The 14,668-nt window shown below is 59.8% G+C and overlaps 1 protein-coding gene across 1 annotated transcript in view; it reads right to left on the bottom strand.

The window, feature by feature from the left end:
- The window catches only part of TPO (thyroid peroxidase), a 77,250-nt gene that overhangs the window by 11,914 nt on the left and 50,668 nt on the right, over positions 1–14,668 (bottom strand). Inside the window, exons 9-15 of the mRNA XM_034659978.1 lie at positions 14,029–14,235; positions 12,022–12,540; positions 8,375–8,633; positions 7,032–7,202; positions 5,755–5,992; positions 4,999–5,264; positions 4,133–4,303 (exon numbers count right to left, since the gene is read on the bottom strand). Coding sequence (XP_034515869.1) covers positions 4,133–4,303; positions 4,999–5,264; positions 5,755–5,992; positions 7,032–7,202; positions 8,375–8,633; positions 12,022–12,540; positions 14,029–14,235 — 1,831 coding nt within the window. The remainder of the gene's footprint in view (positions 1–4,132; positions 4,304–4,998; positions 5,265–5,754; positions 5,993–7,031; positions 7,203–8,374; positions 8,634–12,021; positions 12,541–14,028; positions 14,236–14,668) is intronic.

The following is a 14,668-nucleotide window of genomic DNA, read 5'->3' on the forward strand; positions in this document are numbered from 1 at the left end:
CCGGTGGCTCGCAGCACACGGGCCTGCTGTGCCTCGTCAGACATGGGGTCAGAGGCTCCCGTGGATGCCGGCCCCCTCCACCCCGAGTAGGACCCGGCCTGCTGTGGGACAGGAGCGGGTGGGATGCAGGTGAGCAGGGCAGGGCTGGGTCTGTGCACCCTCTAGACGGCTCACCCTCAGAGAGCATGCGAGGCCTTGGGTCATGACACCACGACCCTTGACGCTGACCCACTGGGGCAGCACTGGCTGCCCAGCCCTGAGTCAGAGCCTGGGCTCTCAGGCCCAGCGAGCTGGTATGCGTGGGCGAGCCACCGTCAGTGAGGAAGGGGTGCTGCCCTCACGTCTCCTTCTGCCAGAAACCTGGAACCCCTTGCTGGATTTCCGGGGCCTGTTTCCAGGTGACTTGTGTTCATTTTTCTTCAAATAATGTTTCTTTTCCAGCCAGTTCCAGGAAACACAGGTGGTCTTAGTGTCAACAGACAACGTGTGTTACGTATCACTGAGCACGTGTTGAATAAATGCAACACACACCATCACACTCTCCCAGGCTGTCGGTGTTCGGGGAATGACGTGAAAGAAGCTTGGCCCCCTTGCCTTCATCCCGGACCCTGTGCCGCCAACACTCCGGGGCGATGTGGGGACAGGGCGCATGGGGACTTGCCAGGTAGAGGCTGGACCCCCGCACAGGCCGGCGTCCGGACACGGAGTGATGCTCGCCTCCCAGGGCGCGGGTGGGGGACTTGGAGCCTGACCAGAGCCGCGTGACAAACGTAAGTCCCGGGCGTTGTCCACAGGGCAAGTGCACATGGGGGTGCAGGGCGGGGTTGGTCCTGACGCGGAGGCCAAGGCTGAGGGCTGCCCCAAGACAGACTTCCCCCACATGTAAATGGATGTAATTATGCACCTTCAAAGAGCTGGGGGTCAGGACCACTGTGTGCCTTTCAGGGGACACGCTTCACCCAAGTCAGTGACCCCATACTTTCTGGTCTCCCTGCCCGGGGAAGCTGCAGGGTAAGTGGGGACAGACCCACACGGGTCTCAGGCCCGCCGAGTCCCCAGATTCCTGGGTCGATCCGTGTGAGGCCAGGCTCGCTTACCTGCCCCGCGTTGTCTCCCACCCCTGCGCACAGGGTGCTGGCCGGGGCCTCACTGTCCGGGGGACACAAGAGCCATGGCTGTGTTCATCCGTCGCACGCCCTCTTGGAAACAAGGAGCAAAGGGCCACAGACACCCCACTTTCTACCACTTTGAATTCCCAACTTTAAAGCCTCAAAAGAGACTCATTACAGTTAATCTGCCAGAATTCTTTCCATCGGCCTCTCTTGTGGGTGAGTCGGCGGACGAGCAGGGTTTGAGTGAAGAGGAGAGCGTGTGTCTCGTGGGGTCTGTGCGTTAACCCTGCAGTGAGCCCGGCTTCCCCTCCCGTGGCCACGGCCTGAGCTGCGGTGTCACCGAGGACCCGCGGTGGCTCTTACACTCACTCTCGTCAGCTTCGCCCCACGAGGGAAGGGCTCCGTCTGCACCGTTCACGAGTCTGTCTCCCCTTGTGATTCTCGATCTCAGAAGGCCCGGCGCCGGGCACAGATCAGGTGGAAAACGTTTGTGTCCGTTAACAGTGCATTCATACCATCCTCTGCTCCTCCTCGGTTTCAGGGCTTTGTTTAAAGGCAGCCCATCTTAATTATTACGCATCAGGACAAAGCACAGCATTGTACGACAACGAGTCAACACCCTCTCCTTCCTCATCCCGGCTCACGGCGCCGAGTCTGAAACCAAGTTTAACGAGTCATCGTTTTCGTGAAGACATTTACAAATATTTTACAAACAAATGGTCTCCTCCGCTTTTATAAAAGTCTAAGCGGGTCCCTGTTAACCCATTCCTGTGTGTTTTTACTCCACGATGCCTCGTGGGCAGCACGCACGGCAGCGGGCACCCTGCGGGTGTTTTCAGATGCGTTCGCCGTGTGCGTGCGCCAGAATCCGAGCCACTCCTCATGACGCACAATGTTCATCATGTTGGCTCCGTGCCCTGTGCTTTCACTGCACATTTGACTCATTTGGACCGAGAAGCCGTGAGGGGACTGAGGACCATCCCCCTCTAATGTTTGCAAATGCGGAGTCACAGTGGCTGTGGGTTTTGGAGGCAGACACAGAAGCCCTGAGGGGGCCCAGGCCAGGCGTGTGGGGGCGCAGACCAGGTCAGGGCCGGTGGGGAACAGGGTCCAGTTAGAGCGGGTTGGCCAGCCTTCCTGGACCCACCCCGCCCAACCAGAGTCTTGGTTACCGTGCAGGTCCTGACTAGGACTCGCTGGGGGTCCCGGAGCTGCTGCCTCTGCGGCCACAACACGTGAGCCTGGAATCTGCCCAAACGGCGTGCCGCGCCCCCAGCAGTCCCCCAGGAGCGCCCATCAGGCTCAGACCGAGCCGGGTCTCTCAGCTGGTGGTCAGCAGGAGCCGGGCATGTGCTGGGCCCAGCTGGTCTTGTGCCGCCATGTCAGGGGGAGATTAAGTGTTGGTTTGAGGGATTATGGAAGAGGAAAGGCATGAGGGGTGGGCTGAGAAAGCAAGTCAAGAATAGAGCTTTGGTGTCATGGATGCTGAAAACAGCCAAGATCAACACCTCAAATGTCCAGGTATTTAGGCAAAAAGGGTGTGAGGCACACAGCACTGTGGGTTCCTGTAAGGTGAACTTTCTGGAAGGCAGATCTCTGATGGAGCTCTCTGGGAGGTGTCCCTGTCCTCAACCAGGCCCTAACGAGGTGCGGGCTGTCTGCCAGCCCAGCCGCTCGCGGCCTGCTTGGGCAAATCTGGGTGCAAAGCTTTTCCAGTGTGGCCATGTGTTCAGCACCAAAGTCCCTGGCACCGGCGGGCTCTGACCTGGTTGTTTCTGTGTCATCGGCTGTCTCTCAGGGTCATTCCCCGGACCTGGTTCTGCAGCTGGCGACCCGCCCTCCCCCAGACCCTGCCACGAGCCTGGCAGGTGCACGGGACTGCACCGTCGCAAACTGGGTGCTCATGGTCTTGCTCAGTCTTCCTGTAGGATTTAAAGCCAGAAGCAGGGAGCCCTATCGCCCTCCCAGGACAGGACGTTCCTGACATTCAAAACTGAAACGGGGATTTTTGTTACTGAGGAGAAATATACATCACAAAAAATCGACCATCTGAACCATTTTTAACTGTGCGTTTGGATGGCATTAATATGCAACTATCACCACCACCCATCCCCAGAGTTCTCATCGTCCTACGTGGACACTCGTGCGTGAGTTCATCCCTCTTCCCTGTGCAGAGTGACACGCAGCTCGTAACGAGCAGCCCGCATGCGGCTTGGCGCCTGACACCAGGCTCCTGTCCCAGACTTCTGTGGCCACGGTCCGTGGGCCGGGGAGTCGGGCACGCGTGCTTCCATCTCCCAACATCGCTTCCCTGGCCACCACCTGGTGCCCACTGACAGGGTCGTGCACTGAAATTGTGGGTCATTTCTGAAGCAGTCAGGGCTGCTCTCACCAGGAATCCCCAGCCTCGGGGTCCAATGCACAGACGTCCCCTTGGGACGTCCCTTCTGCCTTCTTCTCTGCAGGAGCGACTTGGGGACGCAGGCCAGTCACCTGAGCTCTGCACCGGCCACCGACACTGTTCCAAGCAGTGTATCGGGGCAGGCGAGAGGGGCAGGCGAGCGGGAGGTGGCTCGGGGCACCCGGGGCAGACCCTGGAGGCTCTCCCACCTGCGCTCGCGTTCTGGCTGCAAGTCCACACCAGGCGCACGGGGCCCAGCACACGGGGGATGAGGATGTGGCTGGATGACAAGCTATTCCAGGCTGTTTCGAGTGGAAGAGTTTCTCTTTGGTTTCATTTGAGGAATTGGCTGTTGCAGCTCTTCATGAAAGTCACTCACACGTCCCCTTCCCTGCCGGTCACCGTGACGGCCATGCGGTGACGTGACTGTCTAGAAAGAGGCCAGCTGGGGCGTGTGTCAGCCTAGGACGGACACCGTATTCCACGCCAAAGCAATTCCTGGGAAGATAATGACGCCCAGAGGCACCTTTCCGTGAATGGCACTTGCTCTTACTTCCTGTTTGAAAACGGCAGATTTGGGGGTAAAGTCAGTAAAGCCTGTGCCTCTGGAGCCACTGACCTCTGCAGACGGGGGGCCGGAGATCCGCGCCCCTGGGGGAGCAGGCCACCTGCTCCTGGCCTTGCAGCTGGAACCCGTGGTGGCAGAAGAACACGAGCACGTGCTGCCCCGACTCGCCACAGAGCGTGACGCCCCCGTTGTCCACGCCGTCCGGGAGGCTGCATGCGTCACCTGCACCGAGAGGGAAGACAGACGCCGTTGGGACTTCACTCCCCATTCTGCCCCCCCCCCCCCTGCCCCCCCCCCCCGTCTCCCAGCCCTCTCGCCCGCACGGACCCCACGTCCCACGGTTCCGTCCAGGCCGCGCACAACGGGGCTCAGTGGTGATTAGGAACGAACCCCAACTGCCTCAGGTCGCTGCCCTGAACCAACTTCTCCAGGCTTTGTCCCCACCCGACACACCGCTCCTGTCACCAAGCCCGGGGCTGGCGGCCACGACTCTGCGCCACGTGCCTTCCTCCTTCCTGAGGCCCTCTCTGGGGGCTCCCCTCAGGGCCCTCACTGCCTCACCTCCTCACCTCCCTCACCCTTCGCCCCCTTCCCCCCTTCCCTTCTCCCCACTCACCTCCTCACCTGCCCACCTCCTTGCCTCCCCAGCTTCCCGCCTCCCCGCCGGAGCCGTGCCTGCCGCGGCCTAGGGGGGCACACAGCTTCTTGGCACCGGGTGCACCTCTGTGGACAGCGCCACGGAGGCCCAGTGGATGCCCTGTGCCCCCAGCCCCACGCTCATCCACCCCCCGGCCCACCCCGACTCGGGGGACCTGCGTGCAGCTCAGACGTGGGGTGCCCACCCCCCCTTGTGGCACATGACACTCTCGAAAACAACCCACATGCTACAACATAATTTAAAATGGGCTTCACGTCACCTTGAGGAAGGGCTTCCCTCCACATGTCCAGGTTCAGACCCGGAATGTTCTCACATGACTCAAAGTCCTGCGGGAATCTCCCGATTTGGAAGGCGTCTGCGGGCACGCTGGGGAGGCCCGTGTTGTCACAGATGACCCGGGATAGGGAATGCCTCGCCAGCTCGCGCCGTTGGGCCTCGGTGAACACTCCACTGCTCTCCCACCAGAACCTGCACGGGAGGAGAGGGCCGAGTGCGCTGCAGGGGACCCGCGGCTGAGGACGCCTCCTGTTGGGCAGACAGGTGTCCTGCGCTGTCGACCACGCCCGCGGGCTCCCAAACTCCTCACCCCTGACACATTGGGCCTGGAATGAGGGGCTGGCTCGGCAGACTCCCTCGGGGACCTTCGCAGGGTGGGGTCCCAGGCCGAGCGACATGGACAGCGCACCCACCCCGTCCCTGGGGCTCGGCCTCATGCCTCGGTCAGCACCCACGTGCCCAATTCGGCAGATGTGTGAGAGAACACCCAAAGGTGGGTTTCTGGGCGTCAGGAACACCTGTGCTCTCCACGTGATGCCCGCTCAAGCGTGAGAGCGGGTCATTCGGACGCGGCAACAGCAGCTCACAGTTCAAGTGTTCTGTGCGCTCACGCTGCATGTGCTCCAGTTGTGATGACCCAGGTTCACGGCCCCACAGAGACGGCCCAGCCGGGCTGCGGGAGCGCCCACGACGCAGCTGTGTTGGGGCCTGTGTGGAAGTGCCTGGCTGCGATACCCACCGGTCTCCGTCCCTCAGGGCCTTCATCTGTTTCCCAATGAGGCACGCAAACAGCGGACCCGTGCGCGCCTGGGGCAGGAAGGTCTCGGCTAGGCCGCCCAGCCAGACATCGATGTTGTCAGGGTGCCCGTACAGGTCCATTATGCGGCCCGCGATGCTCGCATTGGTGACGGCAGAGCGCAGGTCGGCCCGCGTCTCCAGTCTGGGCAGGCCGCAGAACTCCCTCCATGCGTTGTAGCCTGCAGGGAGGAGGGGGTGCGGTGTTATCTCCCTCCATCCCCGCGTCCGCCCCACCTGCCTGACCAGAGCGGGGCTGCACCGGGAGCTGCTGCGGGAGCAGCCGAGTCCCGTCTGCAATGCCCAGCTACAGAGAAACCACTCCACTACCTGGTGCCCCGCGGAGCGGAACACACCGAATGTTCCCGCACCCCAGTCGGGATCTCACTGAAGAGCCTGCTCGTAAACAAGGTGGGAAGACACCGTCTTTGACAGTGATCATAACTAGACCTCCTGGGGCTTTGAGGGGGAGGTAAGAGCAGCACATGTGGGGGACCCTGAACAAGCAGGCCTGGCTCCCCATGGCGGGTCCATGAGCCCCCGACACACGCAGCAGAGGGACACGTGCGGAGTGGGCCCTGGCCTAGAGGGGCTCCCTGGGCACCTGGCAGGTCTGCACACGGGAACTGAGTGGCAGGTGGCCTTGCACGGCTAGCAAAATTGACCAGACAGCTGGACTATGGGTGCTCCAGAGGAAAGGCCACGGAAGGCAGGGCATCAGGCCAGCCTCAGGGTGGGGAGGGTTGGGACAAGTGAGGGGGATGCGGTTGGGGTGGGCACAGCAAGTGGGAGTCGGAAACTGGGGGTTGGCCCGAGAAGAGGGTCCCCATCCACAGAGTGGCCAGGGGATTGGACCGCTGGGGAGTGACGCCCTAGAGGCAGCTGGAGGGATGTGCTGGCCAGGGCGCGGTGAGAGGAAGAGACAGACAGAACAGCGGCCCTTCTAACTTCCCAAAAAGCACCAGGCCAGACCACCTCCCTCTCCCTCTTTGGGGACTGCTCTTTCTAAACGCCCGGGCTCTTGCCCACTGGGAGGCCCTGGGCACCCCCTGAGGCTCTGTCCTCGAAGCAACACTGAATGGGCTCCCGGCGGAAGAACCAGAGAGGAGCAAGCTGGCTTGAGGTTGGAGACACTTCGCTTCTGATGGAACGGGCTCTCAGGTGGCCGCCCCCACAGCCCAGGCGGGAGGGAAGCCCAGGAAGGAGCGGGGGTGGGCAGACCTGGCAGGCCGTGGTCCCGGCCCCGCTGCAGGTTAATCGATGCCAGGTCCAGCCTGCCCGAGCTCCCCAGCACGAACAGCCTCTCTGTCAGCTCCTCATTCATCAGCTGGTCCTGCACCTGCAGTTTGGCTGGTCTCGCGAGAAGGCCCCTCACCAGGGGGTCCACACCACCTGGAAAACGTCACGGAAGAGGTGAGGTCATCTCATGAGTCCTGGAGAAACAGTAATAATACCTCACACAGTAAACTCTGCTTGTTCTCAACAGAAAACCCTTCACGGTCACGAATTCAAGGTCATGAATTCACTTTACGTGATTCTGAGGATTTCCGAGTACTGCCTGGGTTCAGCCGAGTGGGCGGGTTAACATCTGTCTGGGTCCCTGAGGACTGACCAGCAGGTGCAGAGGGCGGGCCTCAGGTCCGCAGGGGACCCAGAGAAGGAGCCCGGCGGTGCTGAAGTTTTCGTGTCAGTTCCCGCAGCCGAACGCCTGCAGGGGTGGGAAGCTGGAGTCTACCGTGCAGGGTGGCTGAGCAGAGGTGGGTGGGTCAGGGCACTTGTGACCCTCACCTCCGAGTGCCAGCCAGCCCACAGGACCCGTTATGGAAAAGCCCACCTCTCAACTCCCTCCCACCCTGATCGCATGGCGGAGGGAGCTTTATCACGCCTGTCTGGCCTCCTGGGGCCCCAACAGCACAACTCAGAAAGCACATGTGCTTTGGCCTGTGGGGGGCTGGCCTGGGTACCATCGATGTTCGGGGTCCTGGTGACCCGGGTGACCCCAGCCTTTCTCCCTAATGTTCTGTGCACATTCATTAGGGAGCAAAGATCGTGTGTGGTGACTGCTTCCCCTCACCTCCCCCCGCTGCGTCCACCGGGCACCAGGCACATTTGTGACGGGCCAGAAGCTTCTAGAAGGAGGACGCTGGGAGGACAAGGGGTAGAAACAACCCTTCCCAGCACCTGTTGTGCGGACGCTCACGCCCCAGGGCTCTGTGGTGGGGACGAGGTGGGAGCAGGCTGCACGTTTGATGGGAAGGTGGACTTATTTACGCCGAACAGGTGTGCGCCGGTCTCTACTTCGGCATTTCTGAAATAATAGGGCAGAGGCGCTCGCACCCGGGTGGCTACCCTGTGAGGTCCGAAGAAGGTCAGAAACCCGAGGGGGGTGTCTGGATGAGCAGTTCAGCCTTTAAAAGGCTTTGAAGGCATTTATTTCCCCCTTAAACACTGACAGTATTCAGCCCCGTGTGCTGGGAGGTGAAAGCACGCCCTCGCCGCGGGGTGGTGGGCTCTTCCAGGGAGCCGGCGGGAGAGGCTGAGCCCTGGCGGGAGGGGAGGCGCACCTTCCTTGAGGAGCCTCCAGGGGCTGAAGAAGGCGTCCTGCAGCCGCAACGGGGGGAGGGCAGGGTGCTCCTGGAAGCGGGCGTCCAGCCGCCTCACCAGTGGGTGCACTGTGGCGTGGCCAAAGCGGAAGGCAGCCGTGGAAAACACGTTGGACACGGTGGGGTCCACGCCAGGGTCGTAGCCCCCATAGGGGCCCACGTGTTGCTGGAAGGCCTCAGGGCCCAGGACTTTGGGGACATAGTCTCGCATGGTGATGATCTACGGAGAGAGGAAAACAGGAGAGCTTCTGAGCAGGGGCGTCTGGCGGCAGGGCCCTCGGTGCCAGACCTGGGCCACAGGCAGTGACAGGGAAGGACTTCCTCCTGCATATCCCCGGGGGCCAGAGTTGTCCTAGGACGGACAGGCCATCCAGGTAAGGGGACAGGTGAACAGGTGATTGGATCCAAAGAGCATCCTCACGGCGTTGACACTTATGGGGCCGGGGGGCATGTCAGCGACACCCCCAAACACCCCCCAGGGCAGGCCAGGCCACATAAGCTTGGGGGTGCACCACACAGAGACTGGATGCCACATTGCACCCCTGGCCCAACCTCTTCGCCCCCTTCACCGTGGGCACTCCATCAACGTCTGAGCTCAGAAGAGAAGTCAGAGGTCCAGGCGCTTCAAGGAACCTGATCAGTAGAGGCTCAGGATTCAGGCCCGTGAGTTCGAATCCCACCTCCTACTTCTCAGCTGTGCAACTCTGGTGGCTGGGGCGCTGGGTGGCCTCTCCGATCTGGCTTCCTTATCTGGAAAAGCCTTTATCACAGAGCTTTTGTGAGAGTAGAAAATACACGTGCTTTGCTCTGTTGGGTCTGTCGTGTGGTCTCCATGTGGCAGACGTACTTATTACCCAGAGCGGGTCAGTGTGTGTCGGAGGACCCCTCCCCACAAGCTGAAAGGAAACGACACACCAGTTGAAGGCTACTGGTGATCTGAACGTCTCTGGCAGATTAAGTCATGCTGGGACCCCTGTGCTATTCCTTCTTTTCCCCTGAACTCTGTCAGCTTGTTAGATCTTCACAACAGAAACAGGAGGGAAAGGGGCTGGCAGGGTCTCCACAGGAGCGAAAACCATGCGTGGGTTTTGTAAATGAGGCCTCATCCGATTTTGGAAGACGCACCGCGATGTCTAAACAGACAGGAGAGACCTGGCGCGTGAGCCTTGGCAGGCGGCTTTTGTGATCATGGGACCACGCGGTGCGCTGACTGGATGGGGTCTCTGTGGGCTCGCCCCACCTGCACTCAGGCCTCAAGGTGGTTTCTCAGAAAGGTACTCAGGAGCTCTGCGAGCCGGCTGCAGGTGCCTTCGTGGGACAGCAGGAGGGCTGGTGGCAGCCGGGGAAGACGCTCAGGTCTGCTCAGTCGGGCTCGGCCGTGGGCGGCACAGGTCTACACCTGCGGATTCGCCGCGTGGGAGCGCCTTCCTCACTGCGGAGCGTCAGCCACGGTCTCTGATTCCAGTGCCCCTAGCAGCGGAGGAGACCCGTCAGCAGTAACAAGGCCACCTTAGGCCTGTGGTTCCTGCTTGGTGCGGGCTCCCCAGAGGACGGGGTATGAGGGTTCTGCTTGTAGGTTTAACAGTGATTCTCTTTGTTGTAAAAATCAGTGTCAGATTCTTTCAGTATTTAAAAAGATTTTGGTCAATAAATGGCATCCAAAGAGTTATAAGCCAATAGGAGTGATTCTGTCCCAGAACATAAAGGTCTATCGGTTGTAGCAGATAAGCTATTCACGTTCTCCGACTGTTAGAACAAACAACAGCTACCATCTGCCTCCTTATAATCGGTCTCTTTCAAATAAGATGTGTTTTCGGAACGCATGATCCGTACTCTGCAGGAGAGCAGCAGGGAGCGGCAGCCTCGGGTGTGCAGCCTCCGACCCGTTGGAGGGGTGGATGGACCGAGCCCCACGGCACCGCTGAGCATGTTTTCACCTCCAGGGCCTGGAAGACGCTGAATGGAGGCTGGTCCAGCACTCCTTGCCTGACAGGTCATCCCCGAGCCGGTTCAGGGACGAGTGAGAAGCATGCGGGTCACTGATCAGCATGCAGAGTGGTCATGACTTCGTCTCGAAGCTCCTGGCCCTCAGGCCAGGCTGGTTTCAGAGGCGTATCCGTGGGCTTCTCTGGGCAGGAGGTCGGTGTGGCCCTCGCGGCCCAGTGTGGGCCAGGCTCCACTTCTGCTTGTTCTCCCCACATCACAAGGGAAATGGCCTTCCTCTTCCTTGCCATGGACACAAGGCGACTTTAAGTTCCAGTGGAAAAGATTCTAAAGACGTCTGCTTTCCTCTCCCCCTTCTCTGAAGTTTGACCTGTGGTCCTAGGGGACACAGGGTGCATTGTCCTGAGCACTTCCTCTGAGCAGACCCCCAGAGGCGCCAGTGGTGGGGGGGAGACACTGGGGGCACGCCCTCATAGGGCTGACTGTTCCAGGGCAGAAGGGACCCCGGGGAACACCCTGCAGAAGAAGTGGGGGTAAAGGCCTCCAAGGGGAGTGGCGTGGGGCTCTGGTGGACAGAGAGGGGCAGGTGTGGGGCAGGTGTGGGGCTGGTGTGGGGCAGGTGTGGGGCTGGTGTGGGGCTGGTGCAGGCTTCGCAGGTGCAGGAGGCAGAAGGCGCACCTCTGTTTCCGGTGTGTGGGGGGACCAGCGCCAAGGCTGGGCCGTGTGTCCTTGGGCCTAGCTGCTCAGAGCTGGGGCGGTGGCCGTGGCTGGGCCTGCTCTCTTCCTCTAATTTGCAGACATTCCTTTTAATGACAGAATGCTTTTCAGAAGGGGAGAGAGCCAGACCATGGAAGCAGGAAAGAGGGACTGTCTGCAGTCCACCAGGGACCTCTCGGACACAGCCCACACCTCAGCAAGGGTTTTATCAACGCTAAATGCAACGTCTTGTTATCTTAGGGTTTCCGACGTATTTTCTAAAAACACCGAAGAGAAGCTGTTGACTGAAAAAAACACACCAGGGAATCTGAAAGTGAACGGTGAAGCCAAGAAATGTGGACATGGGGTGACTTGTCGGCTTCCCGCATAAGCTCCGCACACACTCCCAAGAGCCCACTTTGTGTGCAGCCTGGTCCAGCGGCCAGGAGAACAGTGTGACCGTGGACAGCGCGTGTCCATGGAGCTCACGCTTGCGGAAGGGGAACAGACACAGCACAACCAAGCACGTTCCCGTCAGGGGGACACAACCAGGAGGACTGCCCACGGCAGAGGAGGGGGTAAGACACCCCCAGTGGGAACCCAGGAACCCTTCCCTGAGCCTGAGTCCAACACCACTTTGTTCAAGGTCAGATCATGTCCAACAAGCTATTTGAATTTTCCTTACAACAGTGACAGGTTTCCAGGTCACTTTATATGCTGTCCTCCAGGTCTGCCTAAATCCCCCTCGCAGATCATACATGGCTCCCACTTCCCTTACATCACTCACTCCGCCTCTGGGAAGTGAGGTCCTGATTCGCAGGCGAGCTCGTCCAGACTGCGCCGTGTGTGCAATGGGAGCCTCGGACCCTCGGTTCGCGTGTCAGGATCCCATTTTCTACTCTGACCCCCTCACCCACCCAGCTCACACGCCCACACGAGCACGTGGGGCACCCCAGGACCTTGCGCACCTGGTGCAGGGCGCCCACCACCTTGCGCGCCTCCTGGTAGGCCGTGTCGGCGCTCCAGTGAGCGTTGAGAGCCTTGAGCGCGGAGGCCAGGCGGTTGTGCTCACGCAGCCACAGCGTGTGCACGGCCGTCAGAGCGGGGACCTCGCTGGCTCGGCCATCCCCTGCCAGGAAGCAGGGTGCCCCGGCCGTCCCGTGGGTGCCGGGCTCAGGCACGCAGGCTGTGGGTGCAGGAGGCCGTGTGAAGGGCAGGTAGGCGCGGCCGGCGTCCCAGTGGCGCGTGTTGACCCGGAGCAGCCCCTCGGCACTGGTCCAGTTGCGCAGTTGCTTCTCCAAGGCCGGGGAGCTGCCGTACACCGTGGACGCGTCCAGGAAAGAGGTCAGCCCGTTCATCTGTTGTCGCGGGTTGGCCGAGGTCACGTTGCCAAAGAAGGCGCCTTGGATCCCGGTGCCACAGGCGGCAGAGGAGCGGTAAAACGGCAAACATGCGCCCCCCGCGGTCCCTGAGGCATTGGCGGGCAGCTGTCGAGAAAGGGGAGATGGAGTCACCCAGCCTCAGCAGAGACACTGGAAGCTCTAGGCTGGCCATGGCCCTGGGCCCCCAGGCGGCACTCTGTGCCCCATCCACTCCTGTCCCTACGCTCGGTTCCAGCTTGCCACCGGCTCCTGCCGGGGTCAGCGAGGTGAGAGGAGGCTGGGGTTTTGGTAGCTGTGATCGATGCAGCCCATATGCTCTGCTGTCTTACCCCTTCTCCCGATTTTTCCCTTCAGTGTATTTTGTTTAGATGCCTGGCCTGTTGGGGACTTCTCGGCATGTGACGAAAGGGTCCTAACTGCTGGTTCTCTTATCTGGCCTGCCCACCAGAAAGCCCTTCCAGGGTGGACCCCTTTCCAGTGTGGGCCCCCCTTCCAGGCACACAGCACAGACTGGAACAGCCTGGAACAGAGCAGCTGCTTGGCGAGGGTGCAGGGGCGGATGCCAGTGAGGACGTGGCCCAGACTGCTCTTGGGTAGGAAGTGCCGCCTGCCAGCCTCCAAGATGTTTTCTACAGTGAAGTGATTAAACCCCTACTTGTCCTGTCTCTTCCTTTGCTGGTAAGAGGGGACCTGAGAACAATATTTATGGGGACCAATTCTGCAATACCTGTGCCGGTCATCACGTGCCCCCTAGCTTTGCAGTGCTACCCCTGGCAGCCTGCCCGTTAGGTACACACACGGGCACCACGGCTAACGTCCGGAGACGTGCCTCGCTGCATTATTTGTGACGGCATGAAAACAGCAAAGTTGAAAACTTAAGTGCTCATGAACAGGCAAACTGGTTAATAGGTTATAATGCATATTTTAAGACTCTAAGAAGTCTTCAAACAATCAAATTTCTGTCCACTTAATGGTATGGGGAGAAGTATACTAATTATTGCTAAGTGACCTGCACTGGGTTCAGAGCAACGCACGTAGCAGGACATGCCAGCTGTACATGATGCACACGCATGCACATGCTGCGTACATACTGTGCACACACACGCACATGCTATGCACACACATTCATGCGCTATGCACACACACGCACACGCTATGCACATATTCATGTGCTATGCACACATTCATGTGCTATGCACACACATGAACACGCTATGCACACACACACGCTATGCACACACGCAAACGCTATGCACACACGCACACGCTATGGACACACACACTATGCACACACACGCTATGGACACACACGCACACGCTATGCGCACACACGCACACCGCGTGCACATGCACGCATGCCGTGCACACACGCACACGCTATGTGCACACATGCAAGGTTATGCACACATGCACACTGTGCACATGCATGTGAGGACAATTTCTGGACAGATGTGCAGGATATTCCTGTTGTTACCTCCCTGCTCCCCAAACAGGACAAATGGGGGTTTTGACTTTTATTTATACTTCTCTGTTTGATTTTTTAAGTGACATCTGGTAGTTTCATAATAAATAATAAAAAGTTTAAGATTCTACCTGTATGGGAAAACATGGGTTTTGGTTTTCACAGGTCAGCTGGCAGTCAGCTCCTCCCCCAAATGCAGCTTTGCTAGTAGTCTGAGGTGTGAACGCAATGTCGTGATCGATATACTGCCCCCACACCATCAGGAGGTCAGAATATTGGTCATCCTCTGTGACGGCCTCGTTGGGGACCTGGATGACTTGTCTTGTCACCTCCCGGACCTGGTGAGAGAGACCAGCATGTCCTGTGGGATGGATACCTGCAGAGAAAGAGGACAATGGGAGAGCCCCCACATCGGGACGCTCGCTCACGGGATGGGGAGCCATTGGTGTGATAATGGCCATGACTCAGAGGGCAGGGCCGGGGGCCTTGAGGGCTGTTCCCAGGCCTGGACATGTGTGCAGATGTGATTACTCTGAGGACCTTGAGACAAGGGCTCTTCTGGGGCTCCAGGTGGATCCATCACAATCGCCTGGTTCTTCAAATCTGAGAGCCTGTCCCGCCTGTGGTCAGAGGGGATGTGGCATTGGGGGCCGGGAAGAGGGTCCTCCGTAGCCCGCCCACACCTGGTCGCAGCCCCGAGACCCACGTCACTCTTCTCACCTCCAGAACCAGAGGACGGTGACTTGGAGTGGTTTCAGCAGGAGCAGCAAC

The sequence above is a fragment of the Ailuropoda melanoleuca genome, chromosome 4, assembly GCF_002007445.2.
Source record: "Ailuropoda melanoleuca isolate Jingjing chromosome 4, ASM200744v2, whole genome shotgun sequence".
NCBI classification, from domain to species: domain Eukaryota; kingdom Metazoa; phylum Chordata; class Mammalia; order Carnivora; family Ursidae; genus Ailuropoda; species Ailuropoda melanoleuca.